Source organism: Oryx dammah, unplaced genomic scaffold (genome assembly GCF_014754425.2).
Source record: "Oryx dammah isolate SB20612 unplaced genomic scaffold, SCBI_Odam_1.1 HiC_scaffold_25, whole genome shotgun sequence".
In the NCBI taxonomy this organism is placed as follows: Eukaryota; Metazoa; Chordata; class Mammalia; order Artiodactyla; family Bovidae; genus Oryx; species Oryx dammah.
In genome coordinates this window covers 7,352,282-7,379,197 of record NW_024070209.1, presented here as the reverse complement: position 1 = coordinate 7,379,197, position 26,916 = coordinate 7,352,282, and the positions used below count along the sequence as shown (strand labels likewise).

The following is a 26,916-nucleotide window of genomic DNA, read 5'->3' as shown; positions in this document are numbered from 1 at the left end:
TTAACAAGAAGTATCTAATCAACAGTTTTAGGTTTTCTCCTTTAGTTCCAGAACATTAGACTCCTTGTGATATTTATTAATCTAGGACACCAGGAAAAATCAGGACATTTATTTTAAGGTTATTATTTTACATTTCAACTTTCCATTTCAGATTTCATAAACTGTAACTTACTCTTCAAATTCTCAAAAATATACGTCACATCTCTTGATGAATCATAATCCTATAATAAAGATTCTACATTAAAATTCAGCTTTATTTCCAGCAGATGAAATATATACTTTTTATATAAATATTTCCATTTAAAATTAAGAATTTTGGCACAGAGTCCTAAGCTCGTAGTCTTCAAATTGTGTCTACATTGCTTTCCACCAATCAACCTGGGAGAGTTTGGGGAAGAAAGCATGCTCTTTTTACACTTGTACCTTGTGTGTTTACCCTTCCCTCTGCCTCGTGCTTGACAATCCAGCAGTATTCAAGATTTTAGAACATGAGAAAAAAGGGTAGAAGATTTAGTTCTCCATGTCAGTGAGGGTAGACGAAAGGGACAAGATCTAAGCCTGAGAATTTCTAAGTACCGGATCTTTTTGTTTAATTTATTCTTGTTTTTCCAGCAGTTCTATGTGGTCACTTATATCCTTTGCTATGTCTCCAAGAGAAAGACATAGCAAATGTCTCTCCAATGTGAATCCATCGAGTGGCTTCATTTCATATCTAAACCCCAGAAAATTCAAGTCTTATTCAAGTCAAATTTTTATAGAAAGGTTTTTCAGGGGGAAATGACAGGCCAATAAAATCTACAGTCTGAGCGATTCCAATATTAATCTTTAATAGTTATGTTCCATTTCTAGTCTTTCTGCTGTAGTTTTAAAAAGTACTCAGATGAGTAGAATTCATTTTCATATGAAGAATTTGAGCTACTACTTTCTTGACAGGGGAGAGGTAACAAATTAGACTAGTGCAAAAAAAAAAAAAACAAAACAGAACTCCCACATTCTCCAGAGTGCTTCCTGTATGAAATTCAAAACCTGAATCCCCACCAGTTTGTTAAGGGTCGGAATATCATTTATCTCAACCTTTATCCTTGTCTGCTTGGAGCCTCTGTCCTGGATTCAAAGTTCTAGAATGTTCTACAGAAAAATCCTAAAGCAGGTGGTCGCAGATGGGCGTGACGGGATCTCCTGCACCGTCCCCCAAGTATTGCACAAAACCCGCCAGCCAGCTGCAAGCAGGCACTGTCCTGTCACCCCTCACCCAGCACGAGGCCAAGTTCCATCCCACGCTGACCCTGAGTCTGTCATACAGCGTAAGCTGGTTCCACCCACACCTTCCACATTTCTCTTGGTACCATTTAAACACGACGGGGAGATGGAATCTGTACATCGCCCACAAACACAGTAGAATGAGGAACACATTAAAAACCAGCTGACTCTCACAACTTCAGAGGACCTACAGTCTGGCAGCCAGGCCTCGTCCGCCCAGGTGTTCTGGCTGTTGGCGTCCTCAGGAATCTCTGCTCCATGCTGTGATCTTTCTTAACCAACAGCCATCAGCTCAGAATCATCAGGAAACACCCCACCATCCGGAGCTGATGACCTGGCCCCCATCCTGTGGAAGCTGCCCCGGATGCCGTGGAAAGGTGTTCTGAGTATTTTTAGTGCCATTCACTGAAAAACTAATTACAGATATACATATTTTTTCATAAATAAAATCTGAGGCATATATGTATATATTAAAACTTTCACCAACAAGGGTGTGTTAAAAATTTCAAGTTCTGTCCTTCAAGTTCAATAAAGGCACAACTGTTTTTTGTTTTGGTTTGGGTTTTTTCCTCTCTCTTTCTTTAGGCTTGCAAAGAACACAGTTGCCAGCAACAAGTCATCAAAGACACTAGGGGACTTTTCTTTGACTTTCTTCTTCCTGGGGTGACTATTTGTCCCGTGGATCACTGGCCACTGGCATGATTTCTACCTAAGGACAGTATTTAAATGCATAGAGGGTTTAAGTGGATTCCGTTGCTGTGTCAGGTTGCTAGGTAACACGCCACAGCTGGGCGGGGCCGTTCCCCCCAGGTCTGCTTTGGCCATTTCCATTAAGGCTTCTCGCTCCCAAATCGACCCTTCCGGTTTCCAGGTTCCGAGGCCCTTCGGACCAGCCTGGGGGGTGGCTTGGGTCGGATGCCTTCGTGGACACGGTCACCGCGCACGGAGCCAAAATGGCCTTTGGAGAGGAGGGGCTGGCAGAGCACACCCGGGGTCTGGGGGCACCCCTCTTTACTGTGGGCAGCTGGGGAGCTGCGGGGTTGATCCTGCCTGGAATCCATGTCCACCTCGTTCTTCCACTCCATTCTATAGGCCTGGGGGGCTTTCTTCGAGAACTGTTCTGGCAAGAAGCGCCTGGCCCGAGGCTGCAGGTTGAGCACCGTGGTCCCAGCCTCCAGGTCGGAGTCGCTGCTGTTGCCACCTGCCAGGGAGCAAAAGAAAGCATGGGCAGGCATTTTAGGGAGAAGATGATACAAGCAACTGCTCCAGCACCTGCTTGGCCCTCCGTGGGGCTCTGGGGGCCACAGGAAGGCCAGAGGACTCACCCTGACTCCAGCTGAGTCCTGGGCCTGTGCATAAGCTCTGTGAAGTTCTGTGTCCACAAGTGTGCACACTTACTATTTCTAAAGAGCTTCTGATGTACCAGCCGCTCGCTGTACTGAGCACTTTCAAATGCATTAACCTATGGAATCCTCACAATCACCCACTTTACATATGAAGTAACTAAGGTTCAAGAGATGTTAGTAAAGGACGAATGAGTGTGTGTGTGCACCAAGTCGTGTCCGACTCTGTGACCCCGTGGACTGTAGCCCGCCAGGCTCCTCTGTCCATGGGATTCTCCAGGCAAGAATACTGGAGTGGGTTGCCATTTCCTTCTCCAGAGGATCTTCCCAACTCAGGGATCGAACTTGTGTCTCCTGAGTCTCCTGCTTTGGCAGGAGGATTTTTTAACCACTGAGCCTCCTGCTGGATGTCAAACAGACCATTTGGCAGCAGTTGCCTGCCCACTTGCCCCATCCAAATGGTCCTGGACTGCTCAGCTCAATGTCTGGCACACAGTAGACAGATCAATAATTAGCTGCTATTATGCAGATTCTTGTCCTGCTCTACAATCTCATGCGCAGGTTTATTTCCTTTATATTTTCATAAAATGGTCAAAACACCAGTATGGCTTGAAATCTACACAAAGATTACCATCAAATAAAGAGATATTAGCCTTCATGTCAAAGCTTGAATAATGAGGCCTGGAAGTCAATTATATGGTTGCCTTTATGAAAATATATTAAAATTATGAACATTTAAGTTATAAATATAGTAAGAATTACAGAATTAAATGTAAACCTTTGAAGATGGACAACTATTTACCTGTTCACCAATCACATGGTGACAATAGTTCCTTTTGCTGTGTCAGATAGAATCATTATGGGATGAAACTAAATTATGTACAGCGTGCACCGAACTCGATTCCAAAAGGATGCAACACTAATAAAGGTCACCATGTTATTATGTTTGCAAATGACCAAACTCATTGTCTTTTTTTTTTTTAATCAGTCCTCATTGTCTTTAATGAAGAAGAAAACATGGAAAAGTTTTCTATTTTATAAGCATTGATAAATAGGTTTAAAGTCTTTTTGCTCCAACTGCCTTCATTACCTGCATTAGAAACATTCTTTTTCTTCTGTAGCTTTTCTGGTAGCTTTGTATTTTTGGGTAAGGATAAATATCGGGAGGTTGAAGTGGAAGCCTGTCAAAAAAATAGTAGAAAACCTTATTTATGTGTCACGCCATTTATTGTATGTTCGTTTACAATTCTACAGCAAACCTTGGTGTTAAAAATTAAAATCTTAGTTCTCGATTCCAAAATTACTGGGTGAGGAACTGTAAGGATGGGGAATACACATCCAAGTGATAATCATTTGATATAAAATGTAGAAAGCCTCTTTTAAAATGTCACAGAAATCAGTACTATTAAGGAAAACAGAAATAAACTGGGACCCTTAGGAACAGGATATGAAAACCTCTGGCTTTTCTTAAAGAAAAGCTACAGAAACATTCACTTATAAGAGCATTACTAAAAAAAGATTTAGAACCTACATATATAAGGAGGAAGATATATGAAAAATGTAGCATCTTTAAGTTGTATTCACTTTAATAAATCTTGAAAATGATAAAAATATCACTGTAGCTAACTTGCTGGCCTTTCCAATGCCACAACCTCTAGTGTCTTTAACTTGTTTCCTTTAGTTTTCTATTAATTTCTATTGGAGTTTAGCTGCTTTACAATGTTGTTGTGGGTTTCTTCTGGACAACACAGTCATATGTATACATACCACCCTCTTCTTTAGATTTCCTTCCCTCTAGTTTCTTTAACATTTAACTGATGCTGCCACATTTCACACATAAAATGTAACACTGTTCAGACATAACCATTTTGATCTCTAACAGTGCAATACAGATCATTATTAACAATGAGATGCAGTGCCTGCTATATTCAATCACAATATACTTTTAAACAAGTATTCACTTTTGGCTGTTCTGGGTCTTTGTTGCTGCTTGTGGGGTTTCTCTCGCTGCAGAGAGCAAGGACTGCTCTCTGCTGCGGTGCCTGGGCTTCTCTTGCTCCTGAGCACAGGCTGTAGAGCACTCAGGCTCAGTGGTTGAGGCTCACGGGCTTAGCTGCTCCGTGGCACGTGGAATCTTCCCAGACCAGGAATCGCACCTGTGACCCCTGCATTGGCAGGTGGATTCCTACCCACTGTGCCACCAGGGAAGGCCCAGAATAGCCTTTGAAAGTCACTTCCTTATCTAGGACAGGGCCCTGGACCAAGTGGAGTGCTGAGCACACAGTGTCTGAAACTCTCCCGACACAGACACAGGGCCTTCTGGAAGTTTCCACTCAGGCGGACTGGCTCACCTTCAGGCTGCGGCCTCTCCCTGGAAAGAACAACCATGACTCCCCAAATGAAGTCTGACCCCTGCATTCAGTTTAACGCTGCACACTACCTGAGCCTTCCCCGCCTTCCCAAACCTCCCTCCTCAGCCCCTTCTGGCTTATTGTGTCCACAGCACATATCGCCTCTAACCTAACAGTTTCCTTATTCGGTCCGTTCCTGGTGGCCTTCTCCCCACTAGAACGCGAATTCCACCTGGGAAGGGAGCTTTGTAGTTTTGTTCACCAACGTATTCCAAGTGCCCAGACAGCGTCTGAAACAGGACAGGTGTTTCAGAAACATGTGGAAAGGAGTTGCCACGAGCTCCCTCCCAGGATTCCCGTGGGCCAGCCCCACACAGCCCTGTCCTGTCACCAGCTCCCCGGAGATGGCTGCGGGCTCTGCTGATGGAGCCTCCTGCGTCCCAGAGGCGTGAAGCCGCTTACCCTGTGCTCGCGGTTCAAGCTGCTGTCCTTCCGAATGCTCTCCCGGAGGCTGTGCCGCCGGCGGATCAGGATCTCCTTGGCCTGCCTCTCACTTGTGTCTGCCGTCAGATTGTGTCGGTTGTAGGACAAGGTCTGAAATGAAGGCACCGGTGACATTTTACTAAAACGCCGATCACTGCCAGGAAGTTCCAGCGCTTCACTACATTTCTTTGGCTTTACACCTCGAAGAGATATTTAACGATGAACGTACAGGGGTGGGGGAATAGAAGTTAACACTCTTTCAAATTTTGTTAACATTCAAAGGTTATTGATATTCATGAATTTTGAAAGAATTCATGGTCTATCAAACGTCAAATTTGGTAACAAATTTGGGTAACAATGGTAGTAATTGCAGGTTGTGTTGTTATGTGTTGTTACTCGCTCAGTCATTGTCCAACTCTTTGTGACCCTCTGGACTGAAGCCCACCAGGCTCCTCTGTCCATGGGGATTGTCCAGGCAAGACTACTGGAGCTGCTTGCCGTTTCCTTCTCCTGGGGGTCTTCCCAACGCAGGGATCACACTCATGTCTCTCGTGTCTCCTGCATGGGCAGATGGATTCTTTACTACTGCGTCACCTTGGAAGCCCCACATATATTCAATAACTGTGTTTGATTGTGGAGAAGGCAATGGCACCCCACTCCAGTACTCCTGCCTGGAAACTCCCATGGACGGAGGAGCCTGGTAGGCTGCAGTCCATGGGGTTGCGACTGAGCAACTTCACTTTCACTTTCCACTTTGATGTATTGGAGAAGGAAATGGCAACCCACTCCAGTGTTCTTGCCTGGAAAATCCCAGGGACAGGGGAGCCTGGTGGGCTGCCGTCTATGGGGTCACACAGAGTCGGACACGATGGACGTGACTTAGCAGCAGCAGCAGCAGCAGTGTTTGATTGAACCAAATAAAACTCTCTACTTATGGGGGGGAAAAAAACCTCATGTTTTAGTAAAAGTCAGCTAATACTTTTCATTGAAAAGTATGATCTTTATAAATCAGAAAATGACTGAATTCATCAAGCATCTTTGACTTCTTTGCAATATCTTATATGTATTTACTCATCAGTAGCGGCTGGGGAAAAAAAAGTCATACATTCTCTACTGATAGTGAGAACTGGTAGGAAACCAACCACTTTGGGCCACTTGGTGGTGCTATGACCCTCTAATTAAGAGCGTTTCTTTTCAAATTGAGAAAAGTGGCTGTCTCCACCAGCAATAATCATATCCTAATATTTGAAGCCACACAACTTATAAAGTAGGGCTGTCCAGGGTATACATTTTTAGTTCTATAAGCTATCAGTCAGTTCAGTCGCTCGGTCATGTCCGACTCTTTGCAACCCCATGGACCACAGCACACCAAGCCTCCCTGTCCATCAGCAACTCCTGGGGTTTACTCAAACTCATGTATACTGAGTAGGTGATGCCATCCAACCATCTCATCCTCTGTTATCCCCTTTTCCTCCTGCCTTCAATCTTCCTCAGCATCAGGGTCTTTTCCAGTGAGTCAGCTCTTCACATCAGGTGGCCAAAGTACTGGAGTTTCAGCTTCAGCGTCAGTCCTTCCAATGAATATCCAGGACTGATCCCCTTCAGAATGGACTGGTTGGATCTGCTTGCAGTCCAAGGGACTCTCAAGAGTCTTCTCCCACACCACAGTTCAAAAGCATTAATTCTTCGGCACTCAACTTTCTTTATAGTCCAACTTTCACATCCATACATGACTACTAGAAAAACCATAACCTTGACTAGATGGACCTTTGTTGGCAAAGTAATGTCTCTGTTTTTTAATATGCTGTCTAGGTTGGTCAGAACGTTTCTTCCAAGCAGCAAGCATCTTTTAATGTCATGGCTGCAGTCACCATCTGCAGTGATTTTGGAGCCCCCAAAAATAAAGTCAGCCACTGTTTCCACTGTTTTCCCATCTATTTCCCATGAAGTGATGGGACCAGATGCCATGATCTTAGATTTCTAAATGCTGAGCTTTAAGCCAACTTTTTCACTCTCCTCTTTCACTTTCATCAAGAAGCTCTTTAGTTCTTCTTCACTTTCTGCCATAAGGGTGGAGTCATCTGCATATCTGAGGTTATTGCTATTTCTCTCAGCAATCTTGATTCCAGCTTGTGCTTCATCCAGCCCAGCGTTTCTCATGATGTACTCTGCATACAAGTTAAATAAGCAGGGTGACAGTATACAGCCTTAGCGTACTCCTTTCCCGATTTGGAACCAGTCTGTTGTTCCATGTCCAGGTCTAACTATTGCTTCCTGAATCTGCACACAGATTTCTCAAGAGGCAGGTCAAGTAGTCTGGTATTCCCATCTCTTGAAGAATTTTCCACAGTTTGTTGTGATCCACACAGTCAAAGCCTTTGGCATAGTCAATAAAGCAGAAGTAGATGGTTTTTCTGGAACTCTCTTGCTTTTTCAGTGATCCAGCAGATGTTGGCAATTTGATCTCCGGTTCCTCTGCCTTTTCTAAATCCAGCTTGAATGTCAGGAAGTTCACAGTTCATGTACTGTTGAAGCCTGGCTTGGAGAAGTATAGCTATGAGCTATATAGAATTCCATTTCCTAAAATAAACTGTAGTCAGTAATTAAGTTCATTTTCTGATAGAATTAATGTGTACTTCTTGGGAATAGTCTTATCCCCAGAACTATATTAGACCTGGGCTTCCCAGGTGACTCAGTGGTAAAGAATCCACCTGCCAATACAGGAGACAAGGGTTTGATTCCTGGGTGGGGAATATTCCCTGGAGAAGGAAATGGCAACCCACTCCAGTGTTCTTGCCTGGGAAATCCCATGGACAGAGCAGCCTGGCAGGCTACAGTCCTTGGGGTCGCAAAGAGTCGGACACAACATAGTGACTAAACAACATATCAGATCTAGTAGAGATAAACAGAAGTACCGCAGAACCACACTCATTTCCTGCCTTGAGGAATCTGCTATCTAGTTGAGCATGTATAATATGAAATTGTGAAAAGAAATGCTAAAATGATATGATATGTACGAGCTCTAAGTGATAGCCCATTCAAAGACAGGCCGGGGAATAATTTAGAGGGTGTTGAGGAAACCTTAAAAATCGGAGAATATGGATCAACTGGCAGGAAGGAGTGGGGCATTTCAAGTGGAGATGCAAAAGACAGCAACACAGTCTCAGGAATGAATCCAGACCCATAGCTCTGAGGGTGATGGGTAGGTGGGTGAGGGGTGGTTGGAAACACAGCTGGTTAAGAGGGAACCTGAATACAGATCCCAAAGACTGAAAGAATAGTTGAGCCTGGAAGCTACAACTGTTTTGTCTTATTTTAAATAGAAAGATGCTTTATTAAAAGGGGCTTTAAGGGACATCTCTGGTGGTCCAGTGGTTAAGACTTCACTTCCCAATCCAAGGGGTGTGGGTTCAATCCCTGGTTGGGGAACTAAGATTCCCATATGCCTCCAGGCCCAAAAGCCAGAACATAAACAACAGAAACAATATTGAATTCAACAACAACTGAAAAAACATTTTCTATAAATAAAAAGAACTTTAAGAAAAGAGTAGAACCGCCATGATGTCAGACGGAATGGGATGGGCTGTGAGGTCAGCTAGGAAGCTTCAGAAAAGCCCTTGATGTGAGTGACCGGGATCCCTGACAAGCACTGCGTCCGTGTACCAGGTCACCTCATTGTGTCTCAGTTTCTTCATCCATAAAATGGAGACAATAGCAACACCACTTGCTGGAGAATGAAGAGTTAAGACACACAACACACGGAAATGGGGGCTGGCAAACCGCACACACCAAGTGTTGGCTGTATTATTAGCAAACTATGAGAATGAGGCTTCGAGATGGAAATGGGTTGAAAGAAGTGGCTCAGAAGATACAGCAGAGGAAGAAATGGTTGCATTTTACAAACAATGAAGAAGGTTAAATACATTTTGAAAAGTCTTCTAAGTGATAAAGCTATTTCATTCAAAAAGTTTAAAGAGCAATCCATTAACTTTCTTTACCATTAGATAACACATGTTTTTATCTCCAAGTCTTTGGTAGCAGAACTCTTACCTCCCTGGGATTCCAGGCTCCAGCCTTGACCAAGGTGTCTGGGAGGAGAGCTGTATGCTAACGGGACAGGCCCCTGGGGGGCAGGGGGGTCTGAGGGAAGGAAGTGCCTGGTGTGGGACCTGCAGAGGCTGGCACGATGGTGGCAACAGCCCCTGTAACTGAACAGCGTCAAATCTGCAGGTACATTTTTAACCAAAGGCAAGTATGTGCGTGCTCAGTCGCTCAGTCGTGTCTGACTTTGCAACCCCATGGACTATAGCCCCGCAGGCTCCTCTGCCCATGAGATTCTCCATGCAAGAATATTGGAACGGGTTGCCATTTCCTCCTCCAAAGGCAAGGACATATTTTGCTAAATAAATTATTCTTACTCGCTGACGGATCTGATAGAGATTTCTTGACAATATTTCTCGGATTTCATCCATTTCACCAGGTGTGAGCTTCCTTACTTTTTCTTCACGACAGTCACTGTGAACGTTCAGGAAAAAATATTTTACTATTCAACAAGTATTAAATTCATCTATGTTCTTTCTATCATCATTTAAGAAGAAGAAACTTAATGAATAAAACTCAGGAATTATTTAGTAGTTTAAAATAATGTTTAAAATCTAAAACAGTTATTTCAGTGTCAAAATCATTCACAAGTTGTTTCAGCCTGTTCATGCAACTATTTAAAGAGGAAAAACTAGAGTAGCTTGCAATGCTATCACTTTATTATTTCTAATGCTCCATAAATAAAGTAGCATAGAATTGTTATATTCCCACAGAACTTAATTAGCTGAATTTTACTGTTATGGCTCTATTTTTTAAAATACCTCATTAGAAATATTTACAAAGACACCATTTATACTATGTATGTCCATACAGTTGATCTTCTTTATTCAAGGAGTCCATATTTGCAAATTCACTGACTTGCTACAATTTATTTATAAACACATTACCAGTACTCAGGGTACTGTCCCAGTCATTCTCAGACACTTGCAAAGTGAATAAAAATTTGAATCGTTGGGCATGCAGGTTTCTGAATGAGGCCAAATATGTCAGCCCTTTGCCTCTTAGTCTCCGTGCTCATGCTGTTAAAAAAAAATGTCCTTTTCACCACCTAGTGGAATGTTCTTCATATTTTTGTGCTTTTTATTGGCGATCCTGTTGTTTTAAATGGTTCCCAAGTATAGTTCTGAACTGCTGTCTAGGGTTCCTAAGTGCAAGAAGTTCCTAAGTTTTAATTCTACTTTTTTAAAGGATATTTTAGCAAGATATGGATTTCTAGGTTCAGTTACATTTTTTCAGAATTTTGAAGCTACCAATAGTGTCTGCTGGTTTTACTGAAAAATCAGTGGTCAGGTTTTTTCTCTTTTGAAGAAAATAGGTCTCTTTTTTTCCCTCTGAGTATGTTTAAGATTTTCTCTTTGTATTTCTGACTTTCAGCAGTTTTATGAACCTGTATCTACATTTGCTTCTCTCCTTATCTAATCTGCTTGAGGCTGTCAGAATTCATGTCTTTTATCTGTTTGGGGAGATCCTCAGTAAATATTACTTAAGACATTGTTTCTACCAGTTTTGCTCTCATCTCCTTCTGGAGCTTTTCAGTATATATGAATGTATCCCATATATTTCTCACTTTCTTTTCCATCTTTTTTTTTTTCATACTGTTTTTCATTCTGGTCTTTCCTTCTGTCCTATCTTTCAATTAATTCCTTTTCTCTTCAACTTTATCTAGTCTGCTTTGATAGCTGTCAAATGAGATCCTAAATTTAGTTACTTTATTTTCAGCTCAAATACTTCACTTTGGTCTTTTTTGTTTATATAATCTCCATGACAATGCCCAAAGTGTCAATGCCATTTTCTTTCCTTAAACATGTTTTTATTTCTATTTTAAAGTCCCTGTCTGACAATTCAATGATCTGAATCCCTTTTGTGTCAACTATTATTTTATATTTTGTTGACTGTTTCTCAGTATTTTTAGTCACATTTCCTGTCTACTCATATGCTTGGTTATTTTGGATTGAGTATTAGACATATATAAAACAATCATGGGGATACTTTAATGCTCTTTACAATCTTATTTTCTTCCAGAGAACATTTAAACTTACTTCTCTTGAGCAGCTGAGATAGAGGCGATCTCAGTCTCTGATGATTTAAACAGTCAAGAATTGAGATAATTCTAGGCTGGGTCTCTTTCCCTTGAGGGTTAAGGTGTAGGATTTTGAAGTAAAAACCTATCGCTGAGTACATACAAATGGTCCTCCTTCTTGGTAGGTTCTGAATTCTAATTTTATTCTCTAAGACCAATTAGTCTGTCAAAAACCCTGTTTTAGCTTTTTAGACTCTTAAGACACGTTCTCCAAATTCCAGACAGAAAATAGCAATAAACGCCAGTTCTATCCTCTTGAACTTCCCTCTTTTTTGACTTCTAGCCAAGAAATTCCTCACTGTATGGATACTGTCCAGCTTTCCAGCAGATATTTAAAATATATTTTGTCCTTTTCCTCTAGTTTTCTCAGTAGTTTGGTCTGGACTCAGTTCATTATTGCTAGAAATATGATGCCTCCCTGCCTCTCTTTTTCGCTTCTATCCTCCTCCAAAGAAAACACTTCAGAAGAGGTGGAAAAGTGAACATGGCAATCATTTACCCATGTAAATGATATGTAGCTATCCATCAATTTTTGTTACCCACTCCCCTAACCCTAAACCTTTGCCTTTACTCCACTTCAGACTGGCTTCAAGATGAACTGTGAACAGAGGTAAAGCTGAGATTTCCTTCTTCTATGACCACGAAGTCAATGACTCCCTTTTGAGAAGCTGGATAGTTGAATTATTTTGTGCTGCACCCACAAAAAGAACAGTGCCTAAGAAAGATCATAAATGGTAAACCAGGAGTAAACTTCAAGGAGCAAGTATACCCCCATTTTCTACTTGAAGAAACTCAATCTCAGGGAAACAGATGGACCTGCTTAAGGTCACACAGCGAGTTATTTGCAGAGCTGGGACTATAAATCAGTCATTCTGCTCAATCACTGCTATTTCCAGTGCAATATAATGCCTTTATTTCTGAGTCATCCTGACCACTACTACTTTTTACTCTGGATTGTGTAAACTACAATAATTTTTATAGGGGACTATCATCCTAGTGAAAATCGCAGTTTATATGGTTGGGTGTGATTTGGAGTTTCTTTTATTTCAACCTTTCCATAGCTAGCATTTTAATTTAGGTGACACTTTGCTGAAACGAGCTTCAAGCTCATCAATGAAAGAAGAAATCATCGTAACCTGAAATTTGTCATGTAGAGGAGAAATGATGCTTATGTGATAAACTCATTTGCTAATTTGCTGACAGTATTTATTATTCTGCTATGGATTTGCTATAAGTGTTTAAGTCACTTTACATCCTGGATATTCATCTTCTCGTTTTTAAAATTAGGGAGACAGACTAGGTCAATGCACCTCAATACTGGATTCCTTATTATAAACTTCTACAAGTTTACATATATTTTTACTGGAATATGATTGCTTTACAATGTGGTGTTAGTTTGCTGTACAACATGGTGAATCAGCTATATGTGTGTATATATCCCCTCCCTCTTGGACCTCCCTCTCACCCGCCTCATCTCCCACTCCCCTGGGTCATCACAGAGCACCAAGCTGAGCTCCCTGTGCTATACAGCAGCTTCCCGCCAGCTATCTATCTCATACATATAAGTCAGAGCTACTCTCTCAAAGCATCCCACCCTCTCCTGCCCACTCTGTAGTCACAAGTCCATTCTCTATGTTGGTATCTCTGTTCCTGCCCTGCAAATAGATTTATCAGGACCATTTTTCTAGATTCCATATATACAGCCTGATACGTGATATCTGGTTTTCTCTAACTTAACTTCATTCTGTACGACAGGCTCTAGGTTCCTACACATCACTTATATATAAAAAACCTATACCTAAGCCTCAACACCAGAGATCCTGATTTTATTGGTCCGGGTGGGGCCCAGGCATGTGTGTTATTTAAATGCTCCTACAGTATTTCCAATGCACAGCCTGTGTTGAGCACCTCTGCGCGAGATCGCCACTAAATGTTCTTTCCAAGCCTTAAATTATGACTCTGTGAATAATCCATGAGGAAATAGCTATGTAATTACATGCGTCTTTATAACTGCAAATCATAACACACCTTAAACTATTCCATTTCAAAATGCTTGCTAAAGAGGCTTTACTTTCAGAACACACTGAACTGTCCAAAGCAAATACAATAAATACATAATCATCCTAAACATGACCAGGTACTTTCTGACTGGTCCATTCGACAATAACATGGTGTGACAGGACATGACATGACATGATATAAAATAAAGGACACACTTCCAGGTTTTCACATTTTAACCAGCAGCTCTTTCTGCTGTGAGGTCTTAAGGACTCATGTTAGGACATAAGTCAAATTTCTTATTATTACCGGTTTCACAAAACTATAAACACCTACTTAGCAATAAGTTGCTCAGATGCTCAGTTGAGTCCGACTCTCTGCAACCTCATGGGCTGTAGCCCACTGGGCTTCTATGTCCATGGGATTTTCCAGGCAAGAATACTGGAGTGGGTTGCCATTTCCTCCTCCAGGGGATCTTCCTGACTCAGGGATTGAACCTGTTTTTCTCTTGCACTGGCAGCTAGGTTCTTTTACCACTGAGGTACTTGGGAAGCCACACTAACTTCTATTTTCAAAATAGGACTTACTTTAAAGATGCAAAAGAAGGAACAGTGCTTATCATCCCAGTTTCTGCCATCTCGATGGCATGTTTTATTTCAAGCTTTTTGTATAAAGATACAATGCTTGACTTGGGTTGGTTCTCCCGAATCAAAAGCTTCCGCAGGTACTTGTCATCAAACTTCTTAAACCTGGAAATAACCAAAATCAAAACTTCAATTAATTAACATGACACGGATTAAGAAAAAAAATCTGTTTTTACCAATAAAATAATTTCCACTACTCCCAGGGGAAAAACATAGTAGCAGTGTTTACTTAGTCTGATCATTGTATTTATTTTTGTAGGTGCATACCTGAATATATAAAGACCACATATTAGTATATTTTTGTTTTAACCACAACAAACTTATACCTAAAGGGGATGCCCTTCTCCAGTATTTTTGCCTGGAGAATTCCATGGACAGAGGAACCTGACGGGCTACAACCCATGGGTTCACAAAGAGCCGGACATGACTGAGTGACGAACACTTTCACTTTTCATGCCCAAGACTCCCAAATGTGTGTCTCCAGCTCCAACTTCTCTCCCAAACCCCAGAAGTGAGTATCCAGACTCCTGCTCAACTTCTCCACTTGGACATCTCAAACTTGGCATGCTCTAATTGATCTTCTCCCAAGTCATCCCCATTTCAGTTAGCAACAACTCCATTTGGTCAAAAACCCTGATGTCATCTCCGATTCTTTGCCTTCTCTCATATTCCACATTATGGCCTGAACTGTGTTCCCCCCAAAATCCATATGTTACAGTCCTGGTCCCTAGGACCTCAGAATGTGACTGTATTTGGAGATAGCTGATTAAGTTAAAGTGAGGTCATTAGTGGGCCTGAATCCAATATGACCGGTGTGTGTATTGTAAGAGGAAATTCAGACCCAGACATGTAAAGAGAGAAGACGATGTGAAGAAGCAGGAAAAAGAAGGATATCCACAAGCCAAGAAAGGATGCCTGGAGCAGACCTTTCCCTCTCAGTTCCAAAGGAACCAGTTTCACTGACATCTTATTCTTGGACTTCCAGCCCCTAGAACTATGAGAAAATAAACTCCTATTTAAGGCATGAACATGTGGTACTTTGTGACAGCAGCTCTGGCAAACAAATACTCTACCTCCACTCTATCAACAACTGCTGTTGGTCCCACCATTACAATACACACACAAGCTAATCATTCTCCTGCCATCGCCCTGGGCCCAGCATTGCGTGCTAAGTCATGTCCAACTCTGTGCAACCCAATGGACTGTAGCCCGCCAGGCTCTTCTGTCCATGGGATTCTCCAGGCAAGAATACTGCAGTGGGCTGCCATGCCCTCCTCCAGGGGATCTTCCCAGCCCAGGGATGGAACCCATGTCTCCTCTGTCTCCTGCACTGGCAGGCGGGTTCTTTACCACTAGTGCCACCTGAGCATTACCATCTCTCAATGGGTTATTGCAACAGGCACCAAATCGGTTTTCCTGCTTCTGCCACTGTGTTGCTATAGCCTATCCTTGATGCAAACCAGCTGCTGCTCCTAAGTCGCTTCAGCCGTGTCCAACTCTTTGCAACCCCATGGACTGTAGCCCACGAGGCTCTTCTGTCCATGGGGATGCTCCAGGTAAGAATACTGGAGTGGGTTGTCATGCCCTTCCCCAGGGGATCTTCCCAACCTAGAGAGAAAACCAGTGCCCCTTACGTCTCCTGCACTGGCAAACAGGTCCTTTACCACTAATGCCACAGGGATCCCGTTAAAGTGTAAATCAAGGACTTCCCTGGTGGCCCAGTGGTTGAGAATCCGCCTGCCAATGCAGGAGATATGGGTTTGATCCCTGGCCAGAAAAGGTCCCACATGCTAAGCCTGTGCACTGCAAGTAGTGCTTGGGCACTACTGAGCCCAAGGATTGCAACTATGAAAACTAAAGTTGCTCTGCAACAAGACAGGCCACCACGGTGAGAAGCTCATGCACCAACTGGAGAGTAGCACCCACTCGTTAAAAAACAAGTGGAGAAAGCCCACACAGCAATGAAGACCCAGCACAGCCAAAAATAAATAACAAATAAATAAAATTCTCAATAAAAACGAAGTCAAACCACGCCACTCCTCTGCCTCTCACTGAGTACAAGTACAATGACCTGGAGGCCCTACACCACTTGGAGCTGCCCACCTCAGGGCTGTGATGCCCTAACTCAGGTCCAGCCTCTCTGAGGCTGCCCCTGTCCCAGAAACATGCCAGCCCTGCTCCTACCTCGGGGTCTCTGTACTTACTATTCCTTCATTCAGGAACAGTCTTCCCCAAACACCTGCAGGGCTTGTTCTCAGACCTCCTCTAAGTCTTTTCTTGAAGGTCATTTTCTCACAAGAGCCTTTCCTATCTACCCCACTAGAACTGCACTCCAGAACTTGCTCTTCTTCTTCCCAGACACATTTTCCGGTTTTCCTGTCTTACCAGTGTCCAGGACACAGCCAGGTGCTGTGTAAGCTGAGAGGCAGACCGGTGCAGTTCCTCCCTGGACCCACACCCTGTAACAGATCAGCTTACTTGGTGAGGCCCTCCCACCATGGCCGAGGTGACCTGCTCAGTCCTGCCTCCTGCCACTGACATCAGTAATGTCAACCTGCTTTGGTCAATGGGCAGTTAGGAGACGTGATGTTGAGAGCAGAGGCTATGAATGGGCTTGCTCACTGGAGCTCACTTCTTATGCTGCCGCATGGCATGAGAGGGATGTACATGGAGTGACTCCTTGGTCCCAGGACAAAGGTGAACGTCCCATGGAGCAGAGTTAAATGACCCCACTTACATCAGAGAAGGCCAGCCAGGATCAGCTGATGACCCACTGATGCTCTGAAGCTGGAGCAAGACCTGGCCAGATGAGCTGACTCTCTGCCTCCTAACTTAAGTACTTTATTTCCTTTTTCTGCTGCAAAAAGTCAGTGTATTTCATTTTACTTTTTCCTATCAAAAATAATACACTTTCTTAAGCAGCATCATAGATTCTGAGGACATTTGTGCAGCATGTTCATGTGATGATAGAAGATGAATGCTTCCTGCATATGTCACCCTGAATTTGGTTCTTTGTGAAATATTGAACAATTTTTCCCCTTTGCTTTTGAGGGTTTTTTTTTATTCTTTATTTTTTAATTGGCGTATAATTGCTTCACAATGCTGTGTTCGTTTCTGCTGTACAACAACGTGAATCAGCTATAACAAGTGACTGCTCCTGTAAGCACTCAAATATTGAGGTTGGTTTGTATATAACTATTGGTTTGGTTTGTATATAACTATTAAGCCAATATTCAAGTGAATCAGGATGCACTAAATATTTTATGAGAAAAAATTAATGCGTTACAGTGATTGCTATAAGTCCAAGGTGGTTTATAGGCACACCTGTGCTATGCAAGTCAACAATGTTAAGCTACATTCATGATACCAGTCCTTTGTTCCAAATACGGGAGTGCTAAGAACAACTGCAGAAAGCTATCTTGAAAGAGTTTTGCTATTGACTGGTCTCCACACAAAACACCGGGCCTATTTTTGTCTAAGTTTATTTTGAATTTCATGTGAAGCTCACTGAACCAGGACACCAGGCAGCAACACAACACATTTTCAAACTTGTATTAATATTATTGTTGTTGTTGCTTTAGGTTTTTTTTTTTTTTTTTGCCCAGTTGTGTCTGACTCTTTGCAACCTCATGGACTGCAGCCCTCCAGGCTCCTCTGTCCATAGAATTCTCCAGGCAAGAATCCTAGAGTGGATTGCCATTTTCTACTCCAGGGGATCCTCCTGACCCAGGGATCAAATCCACATCTTCTGTACTGGCAGGTAGATTGTTTACCATTGTGCCACCTGGGAAGCCCAACTAGAGATTCACGAAAAGAATAAACATTAAAGACAGTCACATCTGATCTATGCAGTGTAGGATTTATACTGTTTATTTGCTATATCTCCATACTTTTCGTTTCTCCACCAAGCTACACATAGGTGGCTTTTTTACTATCATCAGACAACTTTTGCCAAACATGAGAAACATCCTTACTGCACGACCCTTTCATTTCATTTTCAAAGGGTCAAATGGCTCAAGGACCCTCTGGAAGGACCATTAGAAATCTACAGTAAAAGGATTTCAGAGGGAAGAGCAGGATACCCAGCACACCTACAACAGTCGCTTGTTTTTTATGCCATTTTTGTAACATCTACAATTATGTACAGACGAGAAATGAGATCTGAGAACTCATTTCAAGAATGGCGTGTGTCAGCATCAAACCCCTTCACACGAACGTCTCTACTCTACCTGCAGTGCACAGTGCGCCTGACAATCCAGAAAATTATTTGTATTTACCTGGAAAACTTCATGCATGCAAATATGTAAGGCTTCACACATTTCTTCACTGAAGTATGTACACTGCAGAGAAAGTGTCAGGCATGTCGCAATATTACCTTCCAGACATGAATCAAAGTTGGCTCCACCATGTTTTGTATTTGTGGTCCAATTAGCCCAGAGCTTACAGATGTCTGCCCAGAACAGACTCATCTATGGAGACGAGGTGTCTTTGCCTAGAAGGCAGGATGAAGCTAGACTTTCTCTAGTCCTTCACCTTCTGGACCAAATCACATGATCACAGGGCTCCCCTCTTCCATCACCTACCACTGCCCCAGGGCCAACCAACCTCATTCCTGCACCATATCTATGTTTCCTTCTGTTTGGATGTCAGAGAAGTGGGATAAATCTTTAGTTCAGTCTCCCCTTGGGAAAAGGACAAACTGCTCTGGATTACCATGCTCACTTATCACTTCAGAAAAGGACTGATACGATGCAAGAGAAAGAAAAGTGGTTGGGTTGAAACGGATGCTGAAAATGGATAAAGGCATGGGGCTTCCCTGTGGCTCAGAAAGTACAGAATCCATCTGCAATGCAGGAGGCCTGGTTTCAATCCCTAAGTCAGGGAAGATCCCTTGGAGAAAGAAATGGCTCCCCACTCCAGTGTTCCTGCCTGGAGAATTCCATGGACAGTGGGCTACAGTCAATGAGGTTGCAAAGAGTCGGACACGACTGAGTGACTCACTTTCATGCAAACAACAAAGAACAGGAGGCAGAAAAGCCTGTATCATGGGCTTGGCATAGACATCCAGAGACCTAAAGCAGGATGATGTAGGCAGTTACAGCAGGGTGTTCTGCTCTGCCTCCTGCCTCCAAAAAAGTGAATACCACCAAGACAATTGGCCTTTTGTTTCATGTTTTGACAGCAGAGATTTTAATTCACTTTATTTTATTACTAAGTGCTCCCATCTCGCTAATCAAGTACTCTGTTCATACAAACAAAATATTTTTCCTTTAGTTATGAAGGAAGGCTGTGTCCAGGGGCCTCTGTACATTAGCAAACAACGTGGTCAGGCTTGCGAAGGTTGTGCCAGCACTTATAGTCTCTATAACTCATTACTTAATGATGTCACACACACACACCCCCCTGTTTACTGTGTGACGGTTTAGTTGCCTTTACTATATTGCAAAATTTTAAAGGCCCAAGTCTATGGGTTCTACTTCTCTTGTAGTCCACTGTCATGTCAGAATATGTAAGCAAACAGTAAGCACTCAAAAATGTACTTATGTTAAATTATGTAAATTGGTATGTTGGTGAACTTCATGAAAATTTGCAAGGGGGTGGAAATCTGCTTGCAAGTTAGGAAAGAAAAGACAAGAGGTTGAACAGGGATCCACCAAATATATCTTGGGACCTGTCTGTCTCTCTTCAAGGACCAGCTGAAACACCCTCCTTGAAAAGTCTTTCCCAGACAGTGATGTGCCAGCAAATTTAACACATGTATGACTTGTAGCATTTGTCAGTTCCCTGGTTCACTCCCCCATAGCTGAGTCAAGTCACCAACGTGGACGGCAATGACTTAAATACACACAGTCAGCTCCCGCCAGCCCATGGGAGCTGCTCCTGTACCACACGGGTCCTAACCCTGCTATTAGAATGAATCCTTATTTCTTGATCCCGTAAGTCTGTGTTTCAGTATATGTTAAAGTGTGCACCTAATTCTGCTTGGTAGTATACCACTTTCATTTCAGCCATAAGATCCTTGAGAAAGGTTCTGACTCTTATCATACATGTATACACGCTGTGTGGATTACAATAAACTGGAAAATTCTGAAAGAGATGGGAATACCTGCCTCTTGGGAAACCTGTATGCAGGTCAGGAAGCAACAGTTAGAACTAGACATGGAACAACAGACTGGTTCCAAATAGTAAAGGAGTACGTCAAGGCTGTATATTGTCACCCTGCTTATTTAACTTCTATGCAGAGTACATCATGAGAAATGCTGGGCTGGAAGAAGCACAAACCAGAATCAAGATTGCCGGGAGAAATATCAATAACCTCAGATATACAGATGACACCACCCTTATGGCAGAAAGTGAAGAGGAACTAAAAAGCCCCTTGATGAAAGTGAAAGAGGAGTGAAAAAGTTGGCTTAAAGCTCAACATTCAGAAAACAAAGATCATGGCATCTGGTCCCATCACTTCATGGGAAATAGATGGGGAAACAGTGGAAACAGTGTCAGACTTTATTTTTGGGGGCTCCAAAATCACTGCAGATGGTGACTGCAGCCATGAAATTAAAAGACGCTTACTCCTTGGAAGAAAAGTTATGACCAACCTATATAGCATATTCAAAAGCAGAGACATTACTTTGCGAACAAAGGTCCATCTAGTCAAGGCTATGGTTTCTCCAGCAGTCATGTATGGATGTCAGAGTTGAACTGTGAAGAAAGCTGAGCACCAAAGAATTTATACTTTTGAACTGTGGTGTTGGAGAAGACTCTTGAGAGTTCCTTGGACTGCAAGGAGATCCAACCAGTCCATCCTAAAGGAGATCAGTCCTAGGTGTTCTTTGGAAGGACTGATGCTAAAGCTGAAACTCCAGTACTCTGGGCACCTCATGTGAAGAGTTGACTCATTGGAAAAGACTCTGATGCTGGGAGGGATTGGGGGCAGGAGGAGAAAGGGACGACAGAGGATGAGATGGCTGGATGGTATCACCGACTCAATGGACGTGAATTTAAGTGAACTCTGGGAGTTGGTGATGGACAGGGAGGCCTGGCGTGCTGCAATTCATGGGGCCGCAAAGAGTCAGACATGACTGAGTGACTGAACTGAACTGAACTGATACACACATATATGTGTGTGTGTGTGTGTGTGTGTATGTACATATAAATTATATATTAGCTTAGACAGTAAAGAATCTGCCTGCAATGCAGGAGATCCGGGTTTGATACCTAGGTTGGGAAGATCCCCTGGAGAAGGAAATGGCAACCCACTCCAGTATTCCTGCCTGGAAAATCCATGACAGGCTACAGTCATGGGGTCGCAAGAGTCGGACACAACTTAGCAACTAAACCACCACATAAATTATATATATACAGAAAGAGATACACATTTATGTGTGTGCGTGCATGTTTAGTCGTGTCCAGTTCTTTGCGATCCCGTGGACTATAGCCCACCAGGCTTCTTTGTCCATGCAATTCTTCAGGCAAGAATACTGGAGTGGGTTGCCATTTCTTCCTCCAGGGGATCTTCTCAACCCAGGGATCAAACCCATTGGCATGCAGATTCTTTACTACTGTGCCACCTGGGAAGCCCACACATCTATGTAAATGCACATAATTTTTCAGAGAAGTGTAACTTTAAAAATATTTGCTATTTTTGCAAGTCTATGTGTCTCCTCAGGTGCTCTGGAGCTCTGCATTTGACAAAGCCCCTCAACATGTGTGGGAGAACAGACAGTAATGGAACCCCCAGTTTTAAACCAAACAGACTGCATTCCTCGGCCTCCCCCACAGTAAGAAATGCCCATATAAGTCGTCCTGGTCATGCAAGGCCAGGCCATGTGATTCAACTGGAAGAACTGAGTGAGGCCTCTGATAACTCTGATTAGGAGGAAGCTAGTACATATGCTTTGTCTCTTTGTTGACTTTCTTCCTGGAATCTGCACATAATAGCTAGTGCCGCAGCAGCCATTTTTGGTCTGAAAGGCAACCTTGGAAATGGAGGTTCTTGGTGGAGGAAGGGTCCTGGGACCATGAGGAGTCTGTGGAGCATAATTCACCTGTTAACGGTACACTGCCTACCTGATACTTACATAAGAGAGAAATAAGCTTCTACCTTGTTAAAGCTACTATTGTTCTAAGCCTCTATGAGAGCCAAACTTTATCTTAAAGGACAGACTATGGCACAACAGGGAAGATCTGAAAGTCTGAAAAATAACAGAAGTCAATGTGTCCTGCTCCCAGACTGATCCAGAGCCACTTAAAGCCTTCTTACTTGTCTCTCCAAAAGTTGTGACCCCAGTGACCACAAACATCTTCAATCCCGGTCTTCACGTGATCAAAAAACTAAAACAGAAAAAGCCAGCTGGTTGATTAATTTTTACCCAAAATCAGTCATTTCTGTTTCTATTTATAGAAATTATTAATTCCTACTTATAGAAATGATCGTGATTATTTCTGTGTGTAGAAATTATAACTATAGAAATTTATAGAATTCTAATAGACATACTACTACTATTTCTATCATGCCTAAACTTCAAAGATGCTGATACTTTTTGGTTTGGGTTTGCTTGAGTTTTAACTGAAAACAAATAAGACAACAATTCATCTTCAAACAAATTCATGAGATGTTTGTCATATCAATAATTAGAATTCATATTTTTTAACACAGTAGTTTGTACTTTTGGAAACTAGGAAATATGGTCACAATTTTCCAGTAGAAACATTTCAGGCTGAAGTAAGGGCTAAAAGAGGATTCCTTGTCCCTGTATTCCTGCAGGTGTACACATGGGGGGGCTATGTTCATTCTACCCTCAATTCACCTCTTCCTCAGCCCACCCCCCACACCCCATCACCCTCTGCCAGTTACCTCTTCTTCAGGAAGTGAGATCATGGTGTCAAGCTGTCTGACTTAATCCCATAATTTTTTCCCTTTGACCATTTAAATTGATCTGCTACATAACACCTACCCGACAATGGATTTCCTCACTGACAGCTTGCTGTTTCTTATTGGACCTCTTAACATCAAGGAACTCCACCAGTGGTCGGATAGTTATTCCCTGCACAAAAGAAGGGGGAAGAAAACCTTATAAAATTCAAGAATAATTTGTAACCTCCTAATACTTGATAACCAACAAAAGATACCCTGCCCCCAAGACTTAACGGAGCATAAGTAACATTTTGTTCATTTCTCCTTCCTCTTTAAAAGCTGGCATATTTTCAGAGGGCCATGTCCCAAAAGCTACTACTACAAACAAAATATGGACAGAACGCAAGAAACTGAAAATGTGATACTCTGTCAGTCTAAAAAAAGGAAAATCCTAAGAAATAATAAAGGCTCATCCAGTTCAGAGGAATCATCTACTTGTCTTATTCACAGAAAACATTTCAATGATTCATTCATTAATCTGTTAAACAATCTGAATTGAGCTTTTACGGTGTCCATGTCAGAGAGATGGACAGTTAAGAACCTCAGCTTGAGGACGTCATAGTCTTGTGAGGAGAACGATACACACAAAACAGTTAACAAAGTAGAAGCAGGAAGAGAGGGATACACAGAGAGCAGGTCAAGGAAGGCTCTATAGAAAGGTAACCCTGGATCTGAACCTTACAAGATGTGCTGCTGTGCTGACTTGTGTCTGACTCTGGGACTCCACGGACCATAGCCTGCCAGGCTCCTCTGCCCATGGGGATTCTCCAGGCAAGAATACTGGAGTGGGTTGCCATTTCCTCCTCCCGGGGATATTCCTGACCCAGGAATCAAACCTGTGTCTCCTGCATTGGCAGGTAGATTCTTTACCACTGAGCCACCTGGGAAGCCCATTATATACATAATACCATATAAATACTAAGTGTATATATATATATATAAATAATTATATACTCTCTGCATATGCATGAAATATATAATCCTACTTATGAAATGCACAAAACTATAAATGTAATTAAAGGATACTGAAAATATTTGAGTTTTAAAAAGACACAATTCCTAGATAGCATTATATAACACCATCATGATAACAATTTTATCTCAATGTATATGCAATACAATTCCAGTCACATGTTCCAAAGGATTTTAAACAGAACTTGAATATTAAGAAGTCAAGAAAATGTTCAAAATTAACCTGGAAGAGTAAACATAACCAGAAAAATTTAGACAAAAGAGAATGGTGGTGAACTTATAGCTACCAAAATAAACTCTCAGCTAATATGTTTAAAATTATGTGATATGGATACTAAAATAGGCCAGGGTAAGGATGGGGTGAGAATGCGGGGGTCAAGGAGGATCCCCAAGTTACTCGACTGGTTGGCAGATGGCTGCTACCACTGGGCATGAAGAATTCATGGGGTCACTGGACTTGGGGAAGGGGTGAATATGTTAAGGGATGCTCCCTGACATGAATTTGATTGCTATTTCATCTCCCTGCACATCTTTAAGTCTTTCCTTGGTGGCTCAGACAGTAAACAATCTGCCTGCAATGCTGGAGACCCAGGTTCGATCCCTGGGTCGAAGATCCCCTGGAGAAGGGAATGGTTACCCACTCCAGTATTATTGCCTAGGAAATCCCATGGATGGAGGAGCCTGGTGGGCTACAGACCACAGGGTTGCCCAGAGTGGGACATGACTTTGCGACTAACACTTTCATTTGAGAATATAAACTGTGAGACACAGATATTTTAAAGGAGGTCGTTAATTTTGTCCCATCAATCCAGCTTCAAACATTTTTCATCTTTAATTTTCTAAAGCATGAATGATTTTAAGCAAATCTGGAATAAGACACACCTTGTGTTCTACCTGTATTTCTATCTGCCACTTTGAAATAACATAGGTGGTAATAACCACTTTTCAATCAATACATAATCTGCCATTTTTAACTTATGTGATTGAAAATAGGTATTAGCACATGGTTTGCAGCGATGGGTGATTTCATGAGTTTCAGATTCCATGAAGCCTCAAGGTTAATAATAGCTCTAGGGGAAAAAAATCAACATAGTCTATGCTATTTATAAAATGATATAATGTGTTCTCAGTATACAAAGTGCTGTTTCATATGCTTTTACCTACCAGTATCCATTCAGTTAATAATAAGGCAGTGTCTTATATTTATAACAATAAAGCATTGAAGAGATGCAATGGAACATTGACACTCTCTTTTTTTTCACTGCCTCACTTTATTTTTTATTTTATATTGGAGTATAGCTGATGGTTGTTGTTCACTCGCTAAGTCATGTCCAACTCATTTGGATTCCATGGACTGCAGCACACCAAGCCTAGTATGCTTCCCTGTCCTTCACTATCTCCCAAAGTTTGCTCAAACTCATGTCCATTGAGTCAGTGATGCCATCCAACCATCTCATCCTCTGTGGGCCCCTTCTCCTCTTGCCGTCAGTCTTTCCCAGCATCGAGGTCTTTTCCAATGAGTTGGTTCTTCACATCAGGTGGCCAAAGTATTAGAGCTTCAAGCTTCAGCATCAGTCCTTCCAATGAATATTCAAGGTTGATTTCCTTTAGGATGGACTGATTTGATCTTGCAGTTCAAAGTGAAAATGAAAGTCGCTCAGTCATGTCTGACTCTTTGCCACCCATGGACTGTCGTTGATGGAATTCTCCAGGCCAGAATACTGGAGTAGGTAGCCTTTTCCTTCTCCAGGGGATCTTCCCAACCCAGTGATCCAAACCCAGGTCTGACGGGCTACAGGAGCCTGGCAGGCTACAGTCCATAAGGCCACAAAGAGTCGCACACAACTGAATCGAGTTAGCATGCACTTAGCACACATATTCTAGTATTACATAGTCTCTCTCTATTTTTCACTAGTCTTCTGTAGGTGTTTATGTTTTCTTTTTTAATTACCAATGAGTTAATTATCAAACGGGATGAATTTGTGTATGTTCATTTTACGTCTAGCCATGTGGGTTAAAAAATAAAGAAATCCCTTAGTTTTCCAACAAACCACTGAAAGACATATTTACAAAGCATAAGTTAAATTTTCATACTTTCATGCAGCTTTGGTGCAATGAACACAACACCCTAGAGCCAGGCCTGGCAGAGAGGAATGGTTATGCAGTAGCCCCAGGGAACACATCAGCACAGTGAGGTTTGTTTTTCCCCTGGGCTTCCCAGACGGCTCTAGTGGTAAAGAAACCACCTGCCAAAGCAGGAGACAAAGGAGACAGGATTTTGATCCCTGGGTGGGGAGATTCCTGGAGGAGGAAAGAACAGCCCACTCCAGTATTCTTGCCTGGAGAATCCCATGGACAGAGGAGGCTGGTGGGCTACAGTCCATGGGGTCACAAAGAGTCGGACATGACTGAAGTGACTTAGCATGCACGCACGTGCCATCTCTGCTTTTTGCCCACCCTTAAACCCTCACTCTTCTCCCCCCAGCAAAGTGGGAAAGAAAAAGGAACTGCTGTCTGATTAAATAAGGTGCATTCTTTGGGTTTGTTCTTTGGAAAGAATTTTCTTTTGTTTTCTTTGGAATTAAATTTTCTTAAAAAAAAAAAAGGTGAGGGTGCTGTGGCAGGGGTGAGAGGGTATGGCTTTATATTTCTTTGCTGATTTAGCAGAAAACTTCCAGAACAACTTGAAGAAACAGTTTTCATTCATTAAAAAATATCACTATCATGCTATCCTGTATAAGGCTTTCTCACATTCCAAGTTTGATCAGAG

General features: G+C 42.3%; 1 protein-coding gene across 1 annotated transcript in view; it reads right to left on the bottom strand.

Moving 5' to 3' along the window:
* Window positions 1–1,801: 1,801 nt before the first annotated feature.
* SLC9A2 (solute carrier family 9 member A2) overlaps window positions 1,802–26,916 on the bottom strand; it is an 86,156-nt gene continuing 61,041 nt past the window's right edge. The window contains exons 6-12 of the mRNA XM_040223820.1: window positions 23,215–23,304; window positions 22,521–22,591; window positions 14,204–14,365; window positions 9,856–9,952; window positions 5,417–5,548; window positions 3,694–3,784; window positions 1,802–2,461 (exon numbers count right to left, since the gene is read on the bottom strand). Coding sequence (XP_040079754.1) covers window positions 2,091–2,461; window positions 3,694–3,784; window positions 5,417–5,548; window positions 9,856–9,952; window positions 14,204–14,365; window positions 22,521–22,591; window positions 23,215–23,304 — 1,014 coding nt within the window. The 3' untranslated portion in view covers window positions 1,802–2,090. The remainder of the gene's footprint in view (window positions 2,462–3,693; window positions 3,785–5,416; window positions 5,549–9,855; window positions 9,953–14,203; window positions 14,366–22,520; window positions 22,592–23,214; window positions 23,305–26,916) is intronic.